The sequence below is a fragment of the Puccinia triticina genome, chromosome 4A (assembly GCF_026914185.1).
Source record: "Puccinia triticina chromosome 4A, complete sequence".
Lineage (NCBI taxonomy): Eukaryota > Fungi > Basidiomycota > Pucciniomycetes > Pucciniales > Pucciniaceae > Puccinia > Puccinia triticina.
Window position 1 is genome coordinate 2763637 of NC_070561.1, and position 24840 is coordinate 2788476.

Genomic DNA, 24840 nt, shown 5'->3' on the forward strand with positions numbered 1-24840 from the left:
TGGAGTCTGCTTTGAGTCGCTGGTCTGTTCAAGCAGAGGAGCAAACTCTCTTACCAAATCCTTTCAGAGAGTCGCACCAGGAGTCCATTCAAGCAGAGTCAATTCAGAGGGAACGGACTCTGCATTGAACGGACGCGGTTAATGCAAAAAAATATTGACGCCGGCGTTACTTGCATACCAACGCCAGTGTTACTTGCATGACAGGTATTTATACTGGTTTGTTTGGCCCCCAGAGGCCATTTCTTTAGTTATATGTAGATATTCAAATATGTATTACAATGTATGTATAACACTCATTTCTCAGGCTAAAATTTCTGACAGCTGTTGTACAGCATCATTTTCCCCCTAACTTAACACAAGTCCCCCACTTTGGAGGGCCCTGGTACAGCCTGGGCTGGCGCAAAGCGCCCTCGCGCAAAGCGCAACCTCTGAAGGAGGGACTTGAGACTAATGTCCACTTTTTGGCCTGAGGGTTTGAGGCCTTTTGGTGGGTGTTTTGTGCCATTAAAATTTTGACCCTGTTCCCAAAGGGCCCCAGGCATGCCCTTTGGATCATGAAACTTGTCTCACTCTTCCCTATCTTTTGCCGCTACACACGTCTCTGGAAGTCCAAGCGTTCTCCTCCCATGACCCTCCAAACTTATGGTTTTTGGGGTATTCTGGGCTGTTTAACATGTGTGGATTGAACTGACCTGAGAAAACAGTATGCTCATTCAATTCAATTCCACAGGATCCAAGCTCTCCAAGCTCTGCTCAATATGCCTCGGCCAATCCAGCTCATGCATCCAATCCTCATTATGAGGACATGGATATGAAGCCAAGATGGTCAGCTATATTGACCCTTCAGGGCTTCAGCAGGGGCTTGTCAGTTCATGCTGTGTGGAGAACGAAAGGAAAAAAGGGCATAAAAAGCCACAAAAGCCCCAAACTCTCAGGCAAAAAGTATGACACAAGTCATAATATTAAGCCTCTCCTACGGAGAGTCCCTTCGGGACGTGGGGGTCCCCCCCCCCCCCCCCTCCGTTTGAGAGGCTTAGTTAGGCTAGATTTTCCCCTACACCACGAGAGCAATTTCGGCTCCCTCGGACCGACAACCCAACGCCAAAGGGGCCCACGTCGGGCTACCGTGTGAAAACGGGGCAGCCCGTAGTTGGGGTGTCGAGACGGTCAGTCCGCCGTACCTCTTGACGTCAAGAGGTCCGGCGTGAAGAGCAAGGATATCAGGATTAGGCAAGATGAGATGGAAAAACTCCCCCAAGGGAAGAATAAGATTGCACCACGAATAGAGTATATATACAAGGTTGATTATGTAATTGGGTTGATGAGAAGAAACGTGTAAAACCATAATGAAACTATGTGGTAAAGTATGCGATGAAGTAATGAAAATATGTAAAAAAATGATAATAGTGTGATACCTAAAATGACGTGTCATAACACGGCGGACTGACTTCGGTCAATCCGCCGCCTGTCTGCCCGTGTGTTGCCGGCAGGACACTCGGTGACTTGACCTGGGTTGATCCCTCGTCCGTCTGCCGGTCTGATGCCAGGCGCACTGTTGCTGGCTTGACCCACGCTGGGCTGACTGTCAGCCTGACTGTTAGCCGCCCACTCCCGCACCCGTCAGACTGCCGACAGGTAGTTCCCTGGTGTTTGACGGTTACCCGCCGGGGCACCGACGCCCCAGATTGTCGGCAGCCCGACATCCTCACGCCCAGCATGTGATGTGAAGTGGGAGCCCGGCAGTAAGATTTCTGAGTTCTGACGGCGAACACTGGGGCTGAGTCTTTGTTGGTCACCTCTGAGGAACACTGAACCATGCAGAATTCCAGTCCCCCAGCTTACCAATCTCTGTTCCCAATTCGACATCATGAACAGTCACGAGCCGCTTTCTCAAGATAACCAAGATAGATCTTCTCAATCGGAGCCCCTCACCCTTGGCACCATGCCTGTTGGCGAGAGGTACCCGATTGTTCACATAGAGTACTACCTCTGGATTCAGCATCACCTTCTATGCCCCAAAGGCTCATCCACGACGGTGTTTTCCGACGATTATGAGGCTATTGATTTGGAAGACACCGAAGCCTTGCCCATTCCACCTTGCGAAGTGCCCTTCCAGTACATCTCGCTGCAATACTTCAAGCACCACATCATGGATGCTACTTTGCAGTTCCGCAAAGGCCATAAAATCTTGTGTAACGTCCATGTTTCGAGGTGGTGGTCCTCCCGGCCACACGCAGTATCCGCGCCACTGGAGCTCCCCAGCAGCTTCGGCCGACTTTAATACGCGCAAGAGAGGTATATCCGGACGGGTCGCGGAAATAGCATCCATGATGTGGTGCTTGAAGTATTGCAGCGGGATGTACTGGAAGGGCACTTCGCAAGGTGGAATGGGCAAGGCTTCAGTGTCTTCCAAACCGATAGGCTCATAATCGTCGGAAAACACCGTCGTGGATGAGCCTTTGGGGCATAGAAGGTGATGCTGAATCCAGAGGTAGTACTCTATGTGAACAATCGGGTACCTCTCGCCAACAGGCATGGTGCCAAGGGTGAGGGGCTCCGATTGAGAAGATCTATCTTGGTTATCTTGAGAAAGCGGCTCGTGACTGTTCATGATGTCGAATTGGGAACAGAGATTGGTAAGCTGGGGGACTGGAATTCTGCATGGTTCAGTGTTCCTCAGAGGTGACCAACAAAGACTCAGCCCCAGTGTTTGCCGTAAAAAAGCCCCCGCCCCCAATTTTTTTTTTGGATTTCCCCCCCCCCCCCCCCCCAAAAAAAAAAATTTGGAACACCCCTGTAGGGGTAGTCAAGAAGAGGTGTGGGGCACTGTAGATTCTAAATCAATGTGGGCTTGCTGATTGCGCCAGCCAAAAAAAAGTTTCATTTTTTTTGATCTCTGCAATTGGGACCTGGGAATATATACATACCATATATATGGACTTATATCTATTTTAAGGGCTTATGGAGCTTTCTAAAGCCATAATCTCATTTTTAATTCACACATCCGTGAACATAACATAGCTTCAAGCCTTAAAGCTGCTTAATGGGTCTTGATAAAAATGAAAAGATAAGATAGTTTTTGCTTTGAAAACATCAACCAGGCAATAGGGCCAAGCTGATCTAGTTGACTTTCTCACATTTTTCTCACCCATGGCGGACGTCCAGCCAACCCCACCCCCCAACCACCGGTTTCCCGCGGGGCCACTATGTTTTTTTGAAAAATTCTGAAGTCAACTGTAACTTGATCAGAACACAGTTGAAATCACTAGGACACAATGAACACAATTTAATCATAATTCAATTTGAACTGTTTGTTGAATGTGATGATTTCTTGGGGTTAAATTCATATTATTCACATGCTCATGAAGGTGTTCATTGTTTTCACTTTGCTCATTTTTCCCTCATGTGCATGCATAAAAGGTTTTTAAAAATTGCAGGCTGGGCCTCTTTCAGATCAACAACATGTACACCCCGGTTAGAATGATGTGAAAGACCCATCTGAATTGGCATGTTTCCCTAAGAAAGGCAGGTATCATCTAGAATTGAGCCAAAAAAGGATGAAGACAGGGTGAAAGTATGAGTCAAGTCAAGCTTGGAGGTTTGTGGTACCATATTTCAGCTAGACAGCCTGGCTTTTCAACACATGTAAGCTTGTGAGTTTTTTTTTTGTTTTCCAATGTCTCCATGCACAATGGCACATGCATGTGAGCTGTTTTCTATTTTTCCAATTTCACCTTTGTGTACGCGCGTACATTGGGGTGACAGATTGCCAGAGGGGCCTTTGACAGTCCACGACAAGTAAGAACTGGTCAGAAAGCCATTAAAGCCCCAGCTATTCACATTGATGGTGTGAGAAACCCCTTACATGTAGAGAAATTGATCAACATATAAAATTCACCATAAATGATTAATATTTGGACATTGAGTAAATATCATTTCATTATATTTTGTAATTGAGTTATACTTAAAGAATGAAATGGTTCTATAAAACATTGCATGAGGTCCTGTGATAATTCCTCATAAATTATAACAGACTTCCCATTGACTTCTGAATAATGTATCAATCATTTCCTAATACACATCTGACTGACATCAGACCCAGAACAACATAGAATTACAGTCAGGTACTCTCTGGAGAGTGTGTCAAAGTCTCCCCTGGTGATTGTTAAATCTATTTAGCCCACTAAATATACAGTTCACAAAATGAAAAATACACTAAGAGCACTTAAGCTTCTGGTTCATCAAGTGCTTGTTGATCTTGAAATCCAAGAAGAATAATTGAGAAATTGTTGCAAGAAACATACCATGAATCTTGCCATTCAGAAGACCAAGTCTTGAAGTGACTTTCCAGTGACAAGTAATCAATTCCGGGAGGAAGAGGTATGTGATGAAGGGCTAGGAAGTCCAAAAAGGATTCAATAATATTGGTGATGCCAACAATTTTGCTGCACCTATATAGGTGATTGGGACTGCTTGACCATTGGGATGGCCTCAGAGCTTGGTGAGTGTTTCTAGCTGGTATCCATGGTATCCACTATCCACCTCAATTACTGCTGGCACTCACCAGGTGGTTCCGGGTGCAGTACTACGTACAAATTTTGGCCAAAAATTGCAGGTACATGCGTCCACTTTGACATTCTCAACCCCCATTGCACCAATCAGGCTTTGAAAATATGAACCAGCTAAAAAATTCCTGGGTGGCAAGACCATTTTCCCAGCTTAGGGGGCAAATCCCTTGTCAGGGTGTGGCTGGCCCACCCAATAGCCATCCTTACTTCATACCATGTCTTCATGAGAGGGTTTCACATTATAATTTTGAAAAAACTTTAGAGCCCATTGCCCTTAATTTATGAACAATTTTTCAAAAAAGGTTTACCGCATTTGGGTGTTCCTTGTCAATCAGAACAACTTCTACATTTTTTAGTTTTTCATAATGGCCTTGAAAAGGGCTCTAAAGTTTAAAAAAAAAAAACTATTGTGAACCCCCCTATTGTGCTGTTGGAAGTATTTTTCATTGAAGTTGGTTTACACCAAAACCCCAAGATCCTCAAGTCACAAGCAAGGTACAACTGCTTAGCCTTTGGCATAAGGCCCTCTCACTTTGGTCAAGGGTTGGTTCTCCAGCCTTGACAAGGTTTTCTTGCTCACACATTTGCCTGCCAAGAACAATGTCTCCAATGCTTAAATCATGGGCAGATCTGACAATTGTGTCCTTGAGGAAGCTACTGATCATGATATGTTTTTTTTAAAAAAATGTTGGTTGTCTGAAAGAATATTGAAAATACAAAGCCACAGGATGAATATTAGAACGGAAGGCTTTACCCTTCACCAAGTCTTGAGGCATGTGAAGTATCCATCCTCTCTAATAGAAGTACGGGGACGAGTTTTGTTGAAGCAATGTCACTGAACTGATGCATTTAAACCAGGATCAGCGCTGGGCAAATACATCTTCATTCGAGACCGTTACCGTTGAATTTATGACGCTGTTTACTTCCGTACTGTGTCATGCCTTTACCAGATCCGACCACGCCAACTAAAATTGGGTGAAACCAAAGAAACGGAAGTGGCGTCAGTTCGCAATAAATAAGACGGTCGATAGTCAACGTGAAAAAGGAAGAGATTGTCAAATCTGCAATGCAAAATGAGCGAAAGGACGGCACAACAGTGTTTAAAAAATCGGTAACCGATGAGCTTTGACCCTTGGTCAAAAGAAGTGGAGAGAATATGTGACTCAGCGAAATTAGTACATTGGAGGAACGATATATAACAAGAAACATCCCACGAGTATGTGTGTCATCTTTCCAGAGCTCAGCCACCAGACCCGTCAACTTCTTGGTGACCATTAACATGCTCGCCATGTCATGTGCACTTTCAAGCAAGAATCTTAAGAATGAAGACCAGACAAAATCGAGATGGATGATTGATTGAAAGAGTGAAGAGGCGCATAAACCGAAAAAACGGCAGTGGAACTGACCTTTTCCAAAAGGATTATCCGGCGATGCAAACATAGAGTCGCCAACCTAAGACAACAGATAATCAGATGATCCATTGCGCTTGCGAAGGGGATATGCACTGAAATACTCACAATGCCGGGGATATGGACGCCCTTCTTGACACTTTTCTTGGCGAACGACTGCCATGATTTTTGTTTCTCGAGTTGCTCGGCCGCCTTGGCAGCCTTATTCTCGGTCTTCTTTTCGTTTTTCTTTCGTTTGCGATCCTTGTCGGATTCTTGTTCGGTGGCGTCCAACGTTCGTTTCTTCTGGTCGGCTAACGGTCTGATCTCGGATGCCGAGACTAGCTCAGTAGTATCGTATCCCTTGAAAACCACCGTGTAAATCCTTGTTTCTGACGACCCACCAATCCTACAACAAAGAAGACAGATAGGCCTCAGCAACATGAACAGTCCAACCGACATGAGAATTAAATCTGAGGGAACTCACGTTGTGATTTTTGCTGGATAGTACTTACCATCTCCAGCGTATTTGGCCATGCATAGATCGCCGGCATTCAGCGACTTGAGATTTTCGGCGTGGTTTGAAGATACTTGAGATTTGGTAGATCTGTCTTGTTCGTTTGGAGTTTTCGATCCATTGCGAGAGTTTTTGTTGGTGTTATTGGTGGAAGGATCTAGTGACGATTCTTTGTGATCACCGGACGAGTTAGTTTGTTTGCTACTACCAGTCTGAGCTAAGAAATCTTTGGTAAGAGTAATGAGATTAACAAGTTCTCCCTTCAGACTTAAACATTCGGCATTCGTTGGGTCTTTTTCCAGGACGAGGTTGACCTGTGACGAAGGGACGCAGTTCAAAGAGATCAGGATGATGTGCGATGAAAATGATTTGGTGGCAGTGCAACTTACCTGGCTGAGTTGGTATTCATAGGTTTCTAGTTCTTTAGCATCCATGTTGCCTTGATTTGCCTCTAGATAAATAAGTATTCAATCGATTCGAATTCGATGTGTCCTTGGGCAGCAGTGGTGGTTTTCGCAGGCGAGGGTGTGGTGGTTGCAGGTCAAGTTGAGTGGCTGGGCGGTCGGTCGCCGCCTTGAGCCGCCAAACTGGAAACCGGAGCCCCCTGTCGCAATGTGGCCACCTTCAGAGGCCCCTCTCGCGCAGCGAGTCTCTGAAAGAGGTTCAGAGGCTTGCTTCTGGTCCCCCAGCCCCCTGAAGCGAGCCGGGGATTGTGTTAGCTAGCGGTTGTGTCAGTTCACATTACTCCTCAAGTAGTTTGGAAGCTTTGAAAAAACACAGAAGAATAACTTGAATGACAGTACATCATCACTTTTTGTGTTACTTGGTTGCAGATACATGACACTATTTTGTCATGAATCTCATCAAATCAAGTGGTTGACTGGTGCCTTTTCCCTTTGTTGTAATTGGCTATTCACTTCACAGGGGTCAAAATGGATATATCTGTCAGTTGGGAGCAGAAAGATGCTTTATCCATGTATCCACTTCAACCACTACCAGATATCTTGTAAGAAATCTGTGTATCACAAAGGACACTCCGTTCCTGGGAGTGTAGGGATAGCAATTGTGTGGGCTGGCCCAAGTTGGGCCACAATATTATTGGGTGGGTTGAGCTGGGTCAGTTTTACTGAGTTTTTTTCCCAGCCCAAACCTTTTCTTGGGTTTCCCATATGCCCACAAGAGGCCAGAGCCAAAAATGAGATAATAGAATATGACTCTGGAGTAGTTCCTGCACCATATCCATCAAGGCAGCATACACCAGAATAGATATAAAGTGGGAAAGAAATGAAGGATTAATTTGAGGCCACTTGCTTGGTAGATGGCTTCCTGGCCTTGATCCAGTCTTGAGTACATATTAGTGCCTCCATCAATTATTTCTTCAGGTGCATTTGATAGTTGTCAAGAAGCCATCCACATTATAGAAAGCTGATTCACAAGCCACTGAGGTTTTTGGGATCATTAGCATTGCCCTGGTGACCTCATATAGTGACATGAACCACGCAGCGTGTGATTTCCACCAGCCAATTAGGTTGAGATGTTTGCATCCTGCCAGCCATGTACAGAAACAAAACAGATATTTCTTGATTGATTGTCTTCTTCTTCTGTGAGATAGAATATCTTTGAATGTTGGTGGGTGGGGTTGGTGGCTGGTGATTGTGCTGAGACACAGAGGCTCCACAACACCAAGAATAGAGACTTGACTGGGCCAATGAATTTGTGGAAATTGTTTTCATCTGCTGTGGTGGTCATACTTGTAGAGGCCCACAAGAGCATCAAAATCATCAAGTCAGCAAGATCAGCAATCTCACCAGCAAGAACCTTCAGCCTCAAGATTCTCAAGATACCTTCTCCCACAATCCCTCCCAGATTCTCTTTTCCCTTGTTGGTCCTAACACATGAGTCATGTGGTTTTTGTTTTGTTTTGTTTCTTTTATCTTTTTTTTTTCTGTTTAGATTCTTTATCATTTGATTGTGTGTTACCTTCCTTCCTATTCTTATTGGTGTTGCTTTATCTTTGATTGTTGTGGTGTTTTCTTCTTTTCCCTCTTTTCCTGTTTGATGGTTGTAGTTGGGGATGTGACAACCTGTCCTGTGACATGTCACTACCCAGATTCCAAGCTTGAGTTTGAACTTGGAGGATGGGATGGTGTAAAGCTCAAAAGTGTTCCTGAGAACCTTTTGCTGAGTGCGGAAAGGGATGAATGAGGTTACCTCTGCCTTTCCTGGGTCACTAGACACTAAAAAAAGCCCCCCAATCTACGATTGGAAGGTTTAATGTAGTGATAGTGGAGGTGTATCAAAAGATAGCCTACTTTGAGCAGGTGGCTTAAGGGTTAGGGTGATGTATCTGATGTGTAAGTGTTGTAATGAAGTTGTCATTTGTATGTAAGGGTGTAAAACCACAATATAGAGTGGGGCTAATACTGTAGAGTGAGCAAGTATTGTACTGTTATGGGGTAAGCTGAGTGCAAGTAGTTTGCTGAGAGAAATTACAACTGGGGGGAGGAGAGCCTCCTTAAATAGAAAAGAGTGAGACATTTTAGCTCCAGGGGAACAAGAGAATGAGGGGTTTTAGCTGAGGTCACATGAGGTCATGATGTCATATGAGAGAATTTAGCTAGTGAGAGACAGGGGGTGAGGTGTTTTAGCTGGCCTGGCCTGTCAAATGATGTCATCTGCAAGCTGCATGAGGGGTTTTTCTATCTTGACACCTGCATGATGTCATCTGTCAACTGTCAGACTGCAGCCCCTATTACACTAGTCTGCATGCACCTGCATAAGACTGCATAAGCCTGCATCAAGTGTGCATAACACTGCATGACACTGCATGACATGTGCATAGCACAATGAAATGAGTGCAGCTGATGAGGTAAAGTATATGTAAAGGTTTAGACAAGCTGTCAGTGTGGTCCATGTGACGGATTACATGTCCTGGGTAAGTGTGGTTCATGTAACGGATTACATGACCTGAGTTAGGGAATGTCATTTGGTGCCCGTTTGGCAGTACCCAGCACCGCTTGGCGGGTACCGCCTGCGCCTGCGTGGTGCCGGGTGTGGTGCTGGGTGCCTTCTTTTTGGGGGAAAGGCGGTGTGGTACCCGGGTATCCCTGCAAGTACCGCTCAGCACATATCATGGTCCCGCAGCCGTGGGTCAGGGGAGTCACGGGCACTACCCCCAAAATCACGGGCACCCACTGCTTCTTGCTCCTCAACCCGGGATCACCGTCTTGCTCCTCAACCCACCAGACCCCTGCACCAGCAATACCAATGGCTCCCAACCGCAAAAGACAAAAATCACAATTATCTGGTACATCTCCAACCCCAGATACGACAGACCAAGAAGAAACCCCGGGTCAAACTACTAGACAACCAGAAAACATCATCTCTCCAACCAGTACCCAGGTACTGCCTACAGCAAGTCAAATACCCACCGATGAGGAAGAGCTACGTGAGTTAAGGAATCTCTTTGATTGCATCTTACCAGCTCACACCTAATATTATATTAATATAGGACAAGCTCAGAAGATTGCGAGAAACAGCGCGAGCTCAAGCTATGAATCGTACGACGTACCCCAGCTTTCCAATCAATTCAACAAGCACGGCAGGCGCATGATCGCCTATCCATGCAAATTGTAAGTGAAATGTTATGTGTATTTTTATCGGTTCCTTTGGTTTGGACTGACATTCACCATCAGATGTGGCATTAAGATCAATCCACCGACCGGGGACTCCTCTTGCAGCAATCTCAACAAACATGCCTCGATCTGCCTTCGCAAACACAAGGATGCTAAATCCACCCAATCTTTGGCTTCTCTAGGCATTACAGGCACGGGGGACATCCAACCAAAGGAGGTAAGTGGGACTTTTCATGTCTTGAGATCAGGAAATTCACATTTTATCTTCTTCTAGGTCCCCCAACTCTGCGCAATATGGTGCGCTGAATCCGCTCGGCCATTTTCAGCCCTTGTAGATGCTAGTCACAAGGCAATTCTCCACCCAACTGTTGTCAAGTATTTACCACGACCGCGCAATATATCAAACAATATCCACTTGCTCTACTCAGCGATCCAAGACAATTACTGCAGTGTTTTGAAAGTGAGTCCAGCCAAAAATTCGGATTTATTTTTACAGTTTCTAATATTTTATATCTGTAGGAGCACCAAGGAGTGTTATATATTGGAGTTGACGCCTGGCAGTCACCGAACGGCTTCGATATCTTGGGCATGGTAATCTATTGATTAGTACAAGATGAGAAGTATGATTTGAAACTAGAGGCTATGCGACTAGATTTTGTTTGGCTTTCTCATAGCCACACCGGTGAGTATTTGGCCAATACTGTTTGTGTAATCATGGAGAAATTTGGGGTTCAGGACAAGGTGACATCTTATTATTCATAATCCGATTGCTGGGGCTTTTTTTGTTCCCTGTCTTTATAACTGACAAATGTTTTTGATATTTAGATCTGTGGTCTTTTCAGCAATAATGCAAAAAATAAGGAAGTCATGGTGAGGGAGATCAAGAAGTTCAAGTGGCCACGTTTCCGGGGCAAGCCACAATGGATTTGCTGTTTCGCCCATATTCTCAACCTTATAGCCCAGGCTATTCTCCGGCCGTTTGGAAATAAGGATAAGGAACAAAATTCTAATAAAAGAACCTCAAATAATGCCAATCATGACTCAGATGAGTCAGAATTTGAAGACGATGATGCCGAGGAGCAAATCAGACAGTATGTGCCACTCTCATTCCGCCCGCCTGCAGTTGATTTATTTATTAATTCATATTTTTGATTCTGCTCTAGTCTCCCCCGGGGTGACAGTGATATTTCTACCCACCTCACAGATGAAGAGAGCAAGGACGAATTGTTTCATGACCAAGAAGATGACAACAGTAACTCTCTCAGCGAAGCTGACATTGAACAAGCGAGTGAAGAAGATGAAGGAGATACCTATACAACCAATAGATGCAAACTCACACTGGCTAAGGTAAATTTCTCTACAGTCTGAAAGCTCCCTCATTTACACTTACCATTCATTTTTTTTCTACAGTTTCGAGCCATTGCTAAGAAGTTACGGTTCTCTCCGAATTCAAGGGCTGAATTTTTTGTGATTTGTCAAAAGCACGAGTTTCAGACTCCTCACAGCGTGGAAAGAGATGTGCGTACTCAGTGGAACTCATTGTTTGCTCAAATCAAAAGCATCATTCACTGCAATGCTGCGATGTAAGTCATTCTTATTCCATTGACTTTGGTATCAGCTTCAGATTGCTGACTGTGCAATCTCGCATCCTCACAGCCTTGAGTGGCAGCGACATAAGCAACACGGAATCGATTGCAAGTATCTCTTGGATAAGTCAGATATTGACTTAGCATGCGATTTAGCCCACGTCCTCAGCATTTTCCAGGAGTTAACGCTTCAAGTCTCCACCGCCGGATTGTCTTGCCTATTGAACATTGTAGTCTACATTGACCAAATTACCAAGCACTTATCAACCGTTATTAGTGATTTAAAATACCCTCCAGCACTGAGGAATGCCTGCAGATATGGATTAAAGTTAACTAACAAATACTATAGCTTAACTGATACTTCTCCTCTCTACAGGATTGCTATTTGTACATATGATTCTCTTTATTCCGACTTTTTTTTTGCGTACTGACCAATTTTTTTTTACAGTATTGCACCCGTCGTTTAAGGACGAGTATTTCAAGTTGGCTAATTGGGAGCCCAACTGGATTGCTGAAGCTATCTGCCTAGCCCGGGAGATGTGGATAAGCTTTTATAAGCCCCAACCACCGTTGATTCCCCTGATTCCCTCAGCTTCCTCCTCCAAGGCGAGTCAGCTGTTTTTAGTTAAATAAACCGCTGTATAAATCTGACTCCAATATTTCTATTTATATATCAAAAGCCCAAGACTAGTATGCTTGCAGGACTGGGAAACACCGCGGCTGCACGAGGGGGAAATGGCTCTACCGACGCATTTGATATCTGGCTTGCCGGAGGTCTCATCCTGGATGGCAGCAAGCCAGTCAACCCTCTCAACTGGTGGATGAAACAGAAGCGTGCCGGTAACATGCATGGTGGCCTTGTAGATATGGCACTGGATGTTCTAAGCTGTCCAGGTAAGTCAAACATGATGGAAATCTTGTTCATTGTAAATCTAATACATCATGGACTTGATTTTTTAGCAACATCCGTTGATGTCAAGCGAGCATTCAGCTTCAGTTGAGATTATGTTTTGTCAAGGCGTCACCGACTTGCACCCCTCTCGATTAGTCGCGGCATGACCATGGCATTCTACTCAAAAAATAACATGATAAAACCAGGTGTTTTGGCCTCATGGAAAGCCGGGATCAACAATGCAAAGAAGACTGGGAAGAAAAACAAAAGAAGAGTGATTGAGTTGGAAAACAAATGATCTATGCCCAACACAAAACCTGGGTATTGGTATTTGCTTTTTTTTTGATATGTATGCCTGCCGCGTTATTATAAATTGTGTGACGATGATAAATAAATAGCTAGAAATTAGAAAAACTTTAAGTGTGCGGAGCCAGATTGAAAAAAGGCACTGGTGGTACCCGTGGTACCCGCCTTAAGTACCGCTGGTACCCGCCAGGCGGTGCCGGGTGCGGTGCCGGGTGCCAGTCTTTGGGAAAAAACACGCGGTTACTGGCGGTCCAACCGGTACCCGGGTCCAATTCAACATTCCCTACTATTTCCCTTCCAAGCTCAGATCACGCCTTGTGTAGAAGTTCCACACCGGGCCACGTCAGGATCAAGGGCAACGAGCTGGCCAACAGAAAAGCAGCAGAGGCCAGAGGAGCTTCCCTCCTTGACGAGTCAATCAGGGGCAGCGTGTCAGCCAAGAAGACCAATTTGCTCTGGAAGGAGAAACTATGGAAAGGGTCCCCGCGAATGACCTTTCCTGTCCAGGCGGCATTCCATCAACTTTGCTCAGGGCACATCCATTTGAATGCTTTCCAATTCAAGTGCAGTTGAGCTCCATACCCAATTTGCTTGCAGTGTGGGGTCCCTGAAACAGTGGATCACTACCTTGTCTCTTGTTCCAGGTACCCTGGGGCTAGGGCAGTAGCCAGGACAATCCTTTGCGACAAGAGGATCACCACGGTCATGACCAGAACTCTCCTCCACAACCCCTTGGCCTTCCTGGCCACAAAAATCCTTCATCAAACTCTTGGCCAGACTCCCTCAATTCCAACGGGAAAGCAAATTTGGGGATACCCTTTGAGATCCCCCTTCCAGCTCTTTGGACCCAACTTCTCCCCACGGGTTCTTCCCTTTTTCACCCATCTTTTTCCTCCTTTTTCTTTCTTCTCTTCTAAATAAATAAATAGCAAAAAAAAACTCTCAAAAGCAAACTCCCAGAAAGCCCGTGAAAGTTCTCCCCTCTATTTTCAATTGTAAGGCTGTGTGGTTCTGCTACGTAGTTAAATTTGTAAGCTAGTTGAATATGCATAGTACACAATGTTAAGTCAAATCTGCACTTAAAAAAAAAAAAAAAAAGAAGAAGCCCCTTAACCTGTTCATGGCCTGTTGTTATTTCATTTATTTTCATTGTCTGGGTGCAATTTGCACGTACAACTGGGGGTTTTATGGTAGTTTCACAATCTGAGATGCGGGCAAGACAGGGCCCGATGGATGCAAGAGAGTTGGCAGCTTTGCATCCATGATCCATTTAGCATTCACTGCTGTTTATTTCTAGTACTCTTGTTGAGGATAGTGCAAAAACATACGCCTGTGTTTACTGCGCCGCTGTTGAAGCCATGCGCCTTAAAGGTGTAAATTTTCCATCCTCTAGGGCTAGTAGGGATGTTGAGTCCTCAGCTAGCCCAAGTGTGGGAAAAGATTGAGAGTAGAAAAACCCTTGATTTCCTAGCCATCCGGCGTATCAAAGGGTTAGTACTCAATCAGACTAGAAAAGATATTTTTGTTGATTGTAGAATTTTTCAAGAGAGAGTTTGAGGGCAAAAACCCTGCCTGCCCTCAAAATGGGGTGGGTGGGTGGTTAAAAAAAATTGAGTTTGAAACCTTTTTCCCCTAGATACGTTGTTGTGAAAAAAGGGTCTAAAACAAAATAGCTAGGATGGACAGTCGGGGAGCGGTGAGCAAGGGGAAGAGGTCTCTGAGGAGGATACTCTTTATCGGCTCAAGACTATCTTCTTGACCAACGCTCAGGCCTGTCTATTCTATTCTGGGCGAATCATTGGAGGACTTCCCGTCGAGTCTGAGAGCCTCCCAGATCTCAATTTACAAACCCAAATTCTTAATTTTTGACAAAAAGGAAAATGTTTTCCTAACCCTACAGTTCATTAATTTCATGTGCACTGGTTTAGTTTTTGATAGGTGTCTTAATTTAGGATTTAGAGGGGCATCTAGCGCTCTCTAAACAACGACGGGAAGTCATCCATTGGTCTACAAAACACGCCCGTCCAATCCTGCGCATGGACTTTGGCACCCTCCTGCGTTCCTTGCTCGCGTGCCATCAATCTGAGATGTGTGCGAGACAGGGCCCGATGGGCGTGAGAGTGGCCAATCCGAGAATCCGACCAGATACATATTCCGGGTATTTACTGGATATCACGTGACCGCTACCGGATATTCCGCGCGGGAAATCCAACCATGTTTGAAGTGTTTCGCAACATCCTTCACGATAACTCTCGTCGCATGCAGCTCAAGCTCAGCCCAACTGGATCAGTTACCATCAGGACACGCCCAAATCAATTTAATCTTCAAGCATTTCAATCCTACTATCCTTGCACAAAGAGAAACAACGCATCCTTCGTAATCAACACAATGGGTGGCCAGCCCGCAACCTCATCCTCTTCGAGCTCGAATGGACCCACCAAACAGGTCACCTTGAATAAATTCTTCACCAAACCTGTCGGCCATAAACCCGCTCTAGTACAGACGACTGTCAATAGCCTCTTCAATAAACAGAACAGGAAAAAGTCTCCGGAAGACATCAGCGAGGAACGCGTCAATCAAGATCTCAAACGAGCACCACCTGTTGATGTAGAGGAGGACGAGAATGCAACCAGGAGTTCGAAACGCGTCAAATCGAGTCAGAGCAAGAAAGATGATAGTGAACCAAATAGTCAGCCAACTGAAGAGTCTAACGAGGAGCCAGTCCAAACAAATAAAAAAATCTCAAAAAAGCAATCAAAGACGAAAGTTGAAGAGGAAGAATCAAGCGAGCTCAAACTCTCTGATGCACCTATTAAGAAACAAGAAGACCCGGTGATCCAACAAGAAGAAAATTCTGAGGATGAAGAGGACGCAGAAGATGTAGCCAACTTAGCCTGTGGCGATGATTTAACTGAGCTGGAGGGTGGGGTGAGTTGGGAGAAGGGCAAGCCGGTTCCTTACGCAAGTCTAGCGCATACATTCAATTTGATCGATGGCACGACGAAACGACTGGAGATCACGAAATATTTAACCCAGTACTTGATTCAAGTAATCGATCGGACACCCAACGAGCTGCTCAAAGTGATCTACCTATGTATCAATCGATTGTGTCCTGATTACGAAGGCATCGAGCTAGGCATTGGCGAGTCTCTCCTGATCAAGGCTATCGGATCGTCAATGGGTCGAACCATCGCCCAGGTCAAGGCCGATTTCAAGAAGGTCGGCGATCTCGGTAGCGTCGCTCAAAACAGCCGAACCACACAAAAGACGATGTTCAAACCTAAACTCTTAACGGTCAACAGTGTCTATCAAGATTTGAAGACAATTGCTACTACTTCAGGCCATTCAGTGGGTATCCAATCCCCCTTCATTTTCCGCAGATTTGATGGTCACTAACTTGGTGCATCACAACATGATAGTCTCAAGCGAAGAAAGTGGGTATCATTACCAAGTTGCTCGCGTCCTGTCAAGGTGAAGAAGCCAAATTTGTGATCAGGTCACTGGAGGGTAAACTACGAATCGGATTAGCTGAAAGGACGGTCTTAGTGGCTCTTGCAAACGCCGCCGTCAGAACTGGTGTTGGTGCGCATCTTCAGCTAGACCAGAGTAGCACTGCATCACAAAGTCCAAGCGGCTGGATCCGCGGAGGTTGATCATGATTTCTGTTGGCTTGATCGCTTTTTTACTAGGTCATAAGTCCAACTCGAAGCGTAAGAGCTCGTCGGAGGAGTTGGCAAAGGAGATTGTGGAAGGGACCGAGATCGTCAAAGCCGTCTTTTCCGAGATTCCGTCGTACGATCTCGTCATCCCCGCGTTGCTCCAAGGAGGTATTAGAGGACTCCGGGAGAACTGCAAATTGACGCCCGGCGTCCCATTGAAACCAATGCTGGCCAAACCCACCAAGGCCATTTCGGAGGTCCTGGACAGATTCGAGGGGCAAAAGTTCACCTGTGAATACAAATATGATGGCGAAAGAGCGCAGGTAACATAATCTCTTCTGTTTTTTTTCTTCAGAGGACAGCTGGAAGGGCAAACTTAGCTTGACTTGGTTTTTTGTGGGGGGAATAAATAGATACATTTCCTAAGCGATGGATCGATTAGTATCTTTAGTAGGAATTCTGAAAACATGAGCGTGAAATATCCGGATATGGTGGATCAATTACCGCGAGCGATCAAGAAGGAAGTAACGCGAAATTTCGTGTTGGATGCCGAAGCGGTCGCATGGGATCGGACGACGAAGAAGATCCTGCCGTTCCAAGAACTGAGCAAACGGAAGCGGAAAGACGTCAAGGCAGAGGACATCACGATCCAAGTGCATATCTTTGCATTCGATCTGCTTTACCTCAACGACGAACCGCTGATCAATACGGATTTCAATCATCGGAGAGGGTTGCTGAAGGAGCATTTCAATGAGATCGAGGGGGAATTCAGCTTTGCTACGTCCGTTGATGTCGACAATGTAGACGAGATCCAGTCGTTCCTTGATGAGAGTGTCAAGGCGGGATGTGAAGGATTGATGGTGAAGATGTTGGATGGGACAAGTGCCCATTATGAGCCGAGCAGACGAAGTATGAACTGGCTCAAAGTGCGTGATCTTGCCCTCTGCCGTCCCACATCTCACCAGTTGAAGATTACCACTTGTTTATATTTTCGAATCTGTTGAATCGGAAAAAAAAAGGTCAAGAAAGACTATCTGGCAGGCATAGGAGATTCCCTGGACCTAGTAGTCGTTGGGGCGTACCATGGGAAAGGGAAGCGAACGAACGTGTACGGGGCGTTCCTGCTAGCGTGTTACGAGCCGGAGTCGGAGACGTACCAGACGATCTGCAAGCTGGGCACGGGCTTTTCGGAGGAGGACCTCGAGTCTCATCACAAGAAACTCGAGCCACTGGAGCTGACCGTCCAGAAGAAGTACTTCGATGTCGGCGAGGCCAAGCCGGATGTCTGGTTCGAGCCGAAGATCGTCTGGGAGGTCTTGGCCGCCGATCTCAGTCTCAGTCCCGTGTACAGTGCCGCCAAAGGTCTAGTAAGCCCTCCTCTCCTCTCGAACACGCTTCTTCTTTTTTTCTGTGTCACCAACTTATCTCCGTCCATCCACAGTGTGGTGATGGGACTCGGGGCGTCTCGCTCCGGTTTCCGCGGTACATCAAGGAGCGGGACGACAAGACGGCCGACGACGCGACGGTCTCCGAACAGGTACAGCCCGATGCCCTTTTTTCTCGGCTGGATGGCTGCTGACCCTGTCCGTGCGCTTTCAGGTCGCGGAGATGTATAAGAAGCAGGCCTCGGCGCAGGATGGCACCCATGGGGGAGGCCCTCGGAAGAAGGGCAAGAAAGGAAAAGAGGACGCAGATGATGATTTCTGGTGACCGAGCACTACATCTTGTATCTCTTTCCCCCCCAGGTAGTCCAATGCGCGCTTCTTTTTCCCCCCATGATTTCGATTCTATGTGATCTTGTCCCTCGTTTTCCCGCTATGTAAAGATACTCAGCCGGCAACTTGGGAAGCTGTTGCGGGTTGGACAGCCGATCGGCCGGCGTGCCCGCTGGTGGAAACACGGTCGGGCGATGGCACGATTCCAATTTCCCGGAGCTGGATGATTGCCCGGAGCATGATGGCTGATAAGCTTATGCGAGACACGCAATTATAGTTTACGTCGAGATCTCCACGTATGTATAAGACGTTGAGGGAACCAGATCAGATGCGCAGAACAATACATGATGATTATCTGGCTGGAGTCTGCAATGAGGGCAAGCATCATGAAAACCACAGTCCGGGGTTGCCACAAGGCTTTTGATGTGTGTGTGTGTGTAGCTGGATGTTTCGGAGCGCTTCTCATGGATGCAGTCCAGCACTTCTTTAGGAATTCTTGCAGTTGGGGACTGGATGAGGTATATGCAAGCTTGATGCAAGATTGTATATCCATATTTGAGTTGTATTTTCAGGTGAAGCATACAATTGTTTTTTCGGTTGCTGTTCTCGGTTCTTCTTGCTTGCTTGCTTGCTTTCTTTCTTTTTTCTTTTTTCTTTTTTCTTTTTTTTTGTTTTCTCCATCATCAGCCTACTTTGCGATGCCCCTGCTCGACCGGACCGAGGTTTCCCCCCTGCCGCTGCCCAGCCAGCTCGGCCAGCTCCCGCCGGACACCGAGCTCTGGCTGATCGCGCAGACGGGCGAGATCTTCACGGACTACGAGTTGAGCCAACAAAAAAAAAAAAAAAAAAAAAAAAGGCATACAGACACTGACAGACTGCTTCCAGGTCGTACGCCAACCGACACCTCTTCTACTCCCAGCCCATCTTCACCCCCACCGCACCCGCAAGCCACCACCACCAGCCAGTCTCATTCTTCCAGGCACTCAACCACGAACACGCAGCCCAGGACGAGCTCATCCAGAAGCACTTCCCAGAAACACTCAAGCAGCGCATCACAGCCGCAGTCAGCCTCCAGCCAGCCCGTAAGCACATCAAACACCCCCAGACAAGCTCAGAACCATACCCTGACCACACACATCCAGAACGACAGCCAAACATCGACCATCTCGTCGACTATCTCTACGAACTGTTCCACAACCGATTCAATGTCGCCGACAAAGTCACCGTCGACCTGGCATCCAGCCACAGCGCATCCCCCTCCGTCTACCCGGCCAAGGTAGTCAAGGTCTTCCCCCCCAAGCCGATCAGAGACCTCGACAAGCACGCATACGCAGACCTCATCCACCTCCAGGCCATCGACCGCTTCTCGCTCGACCTCAACAAAACACTTCAGATCGACAGCCCCGCCGGATACCTATACACCATCCAGCTCATCGATGACCAGCAATCCAACTCCGACAACTTCGGCGCGAGCTACATGGAAGTCGAAACGAGGAAACTCAGGTACATCACATCCACATCCCACTCTCCATGTCACACAAGATCTATGTATCTAACACACATCACCTCTCAAGCCGGCCTGCAGACACATTCTCCAAACCACTCCTCAAACGATTCCTACAGTCCGTCCTAGTACCCTCCTCACACAGCAGCAACCCACCATCCCTTCCCAGATGGACCATCCATCCAGACCTCTCACTGCCCAAGACCATCACACCCAAACCGATACCAGTACCCAGCTACAAATCATTGGTCAAAAACTACGACCAAATCAACCGACTAGCAACTCAAGCAGACCATCATCATCTAACCGAGCCGCACCCCAAAAAACGCAAGAAGAACACCTGCCAGCCCCTCACCCCCTCACAAACATCCCTCCAAACACTGCCCCCATCCTATCAAGACTACCCAGACCACCTCAAGGAGACACTCAGCAGCTGTGCACAGCTCATCGAAAAACAGCTCGAGCCCAACAGCCTCAACTACTCCATCGTCGAGCCTTGCCCCCAGAAGAAGGTGGTCAAGAAGAAGAGGAAGAAAACGCTGGATTCCACCGATCCATCGGCCCTTATACCCATCAATGCCCACCTAGATCACCCCCTCACCGTCAACACTCAGCTAGCTAATCCAGCCGACCCTGCCCTCCCTCTCATCAGTGCTACCACCCCAAGCACCGCCACAAAAGAATCCAAGAAAACAATCAAATACCCAAGTAGGCCCTGCATCTAAAGCATACCAGAAAGTTTGTTGGCTGATCGGTCTTTCTTCTCTCCCCTCCCCTTCCCTCCCCTCCGTGCTTGTTTGGAAACAAGTTGAAGATCTTGATCTCGATCCATTCACAATTATTGATGGCCGCTACCTACGACGAGCCAACCCAACCCCGCTCAAGCTACCCAGAAAACCACAGCCCAGTCAGCAAAAGCTCGGAAAGAAATTTGCCCAACGGCTCAAGATCTGGTCGTTTGTGAACATCTTCAAGTTGAACGAGCGACGCTGTAAATTTGAAGAGTTCGACGAGAGTCTAGATGATCTGACGGCCAGCTTGGTCAAGCTCATCCTGAGTCAGAGTGGATTAAGATACCCGACGACCAGGCCCCAAAGGTTTACCTCCATCTCCGTCTTGCCCTTCTTCGCCACCCGTCCCGCTCAAGAGTGTCGAGTGATGAGCATCGATGAGCGAGAGTACTGGGTGCGCAAGGGCCTTCGTTTTGTCAACATCACGCGCAGGCTACACGAGTTTGCATTGGCGAGTGCCGCGGGTAAGCGCAAGACCAATCGAGCCGCGCTCGAGGAGGACTGGGTGATGGGACTGGTCGAGATCATGTGCCATCGAGGTGGGATCGAACGCTTGGGCTGCATGGCCCGAATGCTCAAATACTTCTTTTCGACCGAGGGGACCCTGCTGGCGATCGACCACACGATCGATCAAGACGACGAGCTACCCGACCCGGGGGTCACTAAGAAGCCCCAAGACTCGCATCCCAAGACGAAGTACGACCAGGCTAATGCCCCGCAGGATGGAGACAGTCCTCTATCGAACACCACCGACGACAGTCTGACGGTTCAAGACAGCGAAGGATCCGTAGACGGCCTCGATAAAGAGGAAGACGTCGAGCCCGAAGCCGGGGCGGAAACGGCGGACGAAGATGGCCGTCGATACGGCAGATCGATTCGCAACCAACGGAGCAACCCGCGCATGCTGAAGAAAACTCTGGCCGCCCGGTTCGCACTCCTACCCATTGACGACAAACTTGTCCTGCTCGAGTTCTTGTGCGATCTGGCGACCGAAAGCGACCAGGTCCGCAATTATATGGACGAGTGCGACGAGAAGCTGACCGTCGTTCGGCGAGAAAAAGCGGACGTGAATAAGGAGAAACGCAAAGTGTCAGTCTCGCCTCTTCTTCTCGATCTTGATACCTGGTCCCGCAAACTGACTCGCAGCACACACATATATATACAATAGACTCGAAGAGCTGGCACGTCTCGAGGCTCGTAAGGCCGAAGCAGCACTCAACACCCAGCCGGCCTCGACCACAGAGCCTAGCAGTTCTACGATAACGGAACCATCGCCGACAACGGAGCCGGATGCGGCGCAGCCTCCTCCCAAGCAGGAGCCATCGACGGAGGCCGCGCCGGCGCAGGGCTCTCCAGAAGTGATGTTGGGGAGGGGAGGGGACGTGAGTGCAGAGCCGGAAGAGGCGCGCTCGAGCGGTGCGGGCAAGCCGTCGACGCACGCCTCGGCCGGCAGTCGGTCGTTGTCTGTGGCTGTGGACGGGCCCACGAAGTCGCCGGACACGGAGACGGACAAGAAGCCGGCTGGACGCCGACGGCTGGACACAGCCGTCCGGACGGCCACCCTGCTTGCGCGCCAGATCAAGCCGCCCGCAGCGTCCGCGTCCCCGGCCTATCCCCCGTCAGACCCGCAGGGGAAACTGGCGGCGGAGAAGGCGGCGCTCGACGGCCAGCTGTTCGACGTCGGCCTGCGCGAACTCTTCTTCCAGGAACGCTTCCGCCAGCTGATCGGAGTCAGTAAGCTCAAGCCGCTGGGCTCGGACCGGTTCCTGTGCAAGTATTGGTGGTTCGACGGGGTAGGCGGGATGCAGATACACAGCAATGCGGACACGCCGCAAGCTTCGGTCGAGGCGGAGGATGATGAGGAGGGGGAGGAGGGGGAGGAAGAGACGAGGTGGTATGCGGGATGCCTCTTCGTCTCCGGGCCTTCCATCGACGAGTGGCAGAAGATCGCCGCCGCACATGGCGGCCACGCGGCCCTCTTCAAGCGCCGCTTCCACGAAGAACTCGGCGTCGAGACGGGCCCCGTCGACCCTCGCGAGCAGCAGCCACTGGGGGCGGAGGACGAGCTCAAGGAGCAGATCGTGGGCGTGGATGAGTGGGCGGTGTACGACACCGAGCAGCAGGTCTGTCTCCGTCCTCCGCTCCTTCCCCACACACGCTGATTCTTGGACACTCGGCTGATGGATGGATGTGTGTGTGTTTGGTTTGGGGCGGCGCCGGCAGGTGGACGAGTTGGTGGGCTGGCTGAACGGCAAAGGCGTCCGCGAGAACGCGCTCAAGGCCAACCTCAAGGAGTGGAAGGAGTACATCGTCGACGGCTTCGTCCAGCGCCGACGCGCCCGCGCCCGGCGCCACCAGCAGCAGCCAGTCCCGCCGGTCGAGATCGACTGTGCGGAGGGGCGGGAGGACGCGCGGAGCGGGTCGTCTTGTCCGCCTGTGGATCGGCGGGACCTCGGCAGCCCTGCCTCTTGACTCTTTGCGCTTATGTCATCCCCATACTTATATCTATGCCCTCGTCCCTTTTCCTCTTTCTTTCCTCTCTTCCCTCGTCCTCTCTCCCCGGTTTTCATCTTCTTCTGGCGGACGGCGACCGGGGCTCGTTCCGTGGGCTTTCGGGCCACAGTGGCCTGGATCGCCTCGCCACGGGCTTGCCGACACGGGCTCGCCGCGCTCTTGTTTCTTTCGTCTTCTTTCTGAGCCTTGTACCGGTCCATTGATGGCTCCATGGACTTGAATCCATCTTGATGTAGCTGCTGTCCATCATCATAGTCGAAATCACCTTATCTTTAATACTTCAAATCATCAGACTCTCACGTGATCAATACGTGAAATCATCAACCTTTCAAGTGATCCCTTTTATAAGAAATATTGCTCTACTTGGAGTGTTTGGGTGGGACTTTTTTTTGGGCAGGCTAAATCCACACCAAAAAATTACTAAACCCACTCCAAAAATGGAGTGAACAATATTCCACTCCAACTTTCATTGGAGTGAACCATAGTCTACTCCAAATTTTGTTGGAGTGAACAAAATTACACTCCAAAAAAGCCTGTTTTTTGGAGTGTACCCATGAAAATTTTGGAGTAAACCCAATTCCACTCCAAAAATATTTTTTCCAAGGGAGATTTTTTCATTTTTTTTTTTTTGGAGTGCACAGATGTTCACTCCAAATTTATTGGAGTGGATTAAGGCTTCTCAAATTTAAAAAAAAAAAAATTTTGAATCTGTATAATTGAAACTTGTAACTTTGAAAAATGTATATTCCAAGTTCTTGGGATGGAGTACCAGGAAAACTTTATAGCAGTAGTATGCAGTTTACATAAATCAACCTAATTGAATCCCCCCAAATTTATTTCTGGTGAAGGTTTTAGTCATTGTAGAAACTGAAAGAATTGTACATACATCATTTTCAATGTATTTTAAATACACATATGATGCTGACATAAGGTTTTGTTCCTCTTTGAGAACCCTGAATTCTTTCACTAGAATATTGTGAAAAACCACTTCAATAAATTTGGAGTGAACGTCTGTGCACTCCAAAAAAATGAATCATTTTACTTTGGAAAAAATATTTTTGGAGTGGAATTGGGTTTACTCCAAAATTTTTGGAGTGCATCATGGGTACACTCCAAAAAACAGGCTTTTTTGGAGTGCAATTTTGTTCACTCCAACAAAATTTGGAGTAGACTATGTTTCACTCCAATGAAAGTTGGAGTGGACTATTGTTCACTCCATTTTTGGAGTGGATTTAGTAATTTTTGGAGTGGATTTAGCCTGCCCCTTTTTTTTTTGGCTTGGAAGTTGATGAGTTTATGCAAGTCAACTTTGACCACCCAAAGTGGTTGTTGATATCTGTATAGCGCCCACATCTGTGCTATTAGCCTGGTTGGCAGAGCCAAAGGGAAGTCATCCACAGCCTGTTGCCTAGAGAAATGGCTGGATTTAGAGTGAAAACTTGGTTGCTGGTCATAACTTGGTCTCAATTGGTTTTCACCAGCCAGTATGATTCCGCCTTTCCCTCTGCAGTTGGGATTAAGAATTTTGGCCAATGGGAAGTATGGTTGCTCTTTGTTTGGCGGCGGGATGGCTGGATTCATCAGACTTCATGGATGCCAAACAAAGAAACCAAACCGGTCCACTTTCTTTTGTATTAAGCAACAGATAGTGTGCAGTAGTAACGAAAACCACGAGAGGCTCTATGTCAACCCAAGAGTCACAGAGAGATTTTTAAATCTCGTGAGTTTGAGAAAATGTGAAAGATCACCCCAGAAAAATTGGATT

General features: G+C 47.5%; 4 protein-coding genes across 4 annotated transcripts; 3 read left to right on the forward strand and 1 right to left on the reverse strand.

Moving 5' to 3' along the window:
- Positions 1 to 1867: 1867 nt before the first annotated feature.
- PtA15_4A340 (uncharacterized protein) lies at positions 1868 to 2281 on the forward strand (the record flags this gene model as incomplete). The annotated part of the gene is made up of 1 exon (XM_053168215.1): positions 1868 to 2281. The coding sequence occupies one exon, from the start codon at positions 1868 to 1870 to the stop codon at positions 2279 to 2281; it is 414 nt and encodes a 137-aa protein (XP_053019446.1).
- Positions 2282 to 5450: 3169 nt separating this feature from the next.
- On the reverse strand, positions 5451 to 6907 carry PtA15_4A341 (uncharacterized protein; the record flags this gene model as incomplete). Its single annotated transcript, XM_053168216.1, has 5 exons — positions 5451 to 5533; positions 5975 to 6020; positions 6086 to 6365; positions 6444 to 6787; positions 6863 to 6907. 5 exons carry the CDS (start codon positions 6905 to 6907, stop codon positions 5451 to 5453), a joined length of 798 nt encoding a protein of 265 aa, XP_053019447.1.
- Positions 6908 to 15280: 8373 nt separating this feature from the next.
- PtA15_4A342 (uncharacterized protein) lies at positions 15281 to 18261 on the forward strand (the record flags this gene model as incomplete). The annotated part of the gene is made up of 7 exons (XM_053168217.1): positions 15281 to 16240; positions 16312 to 16474; positions 16582 to 16874; positions 16965 to 17477; positions 17571 to 17918; positions 17993 to 18088; positions 18151 to 18261. 7 exons carry the CDS (start codon positions 15281 to 15283, stop codon positions 18259 to 18261), a joined length of 2484 nt encoding a protein of 827 aa, XP_053019448.1.
- A 703-nt stretch (positions 18262 to 18964) lies between these two features.
- PtA15_4A343 (uncharacterized protein) lies at positions 18965 to 23033 on the forward strand (the record flags this gene model as incomplete). Its single annotated transcript, XM_053168218.1, has 7 exons — positions 18965 to 19086; positions 19152 to 19348; positions 19409 to 19769; positions 19841 to 20478; positions 20579 to 21650; positions 21730 to 22684; positions 22785 to 23033. 7 exons carry the CDS (start codon positions 18965 to 18967, stop codon positions 23031 to 23033), a joined length of 3594 nt encoding a protein of 1197 aa, XP_053019449.1.
- Positions 23034 to 24840: the final 1807 nt, after the last annotated feature.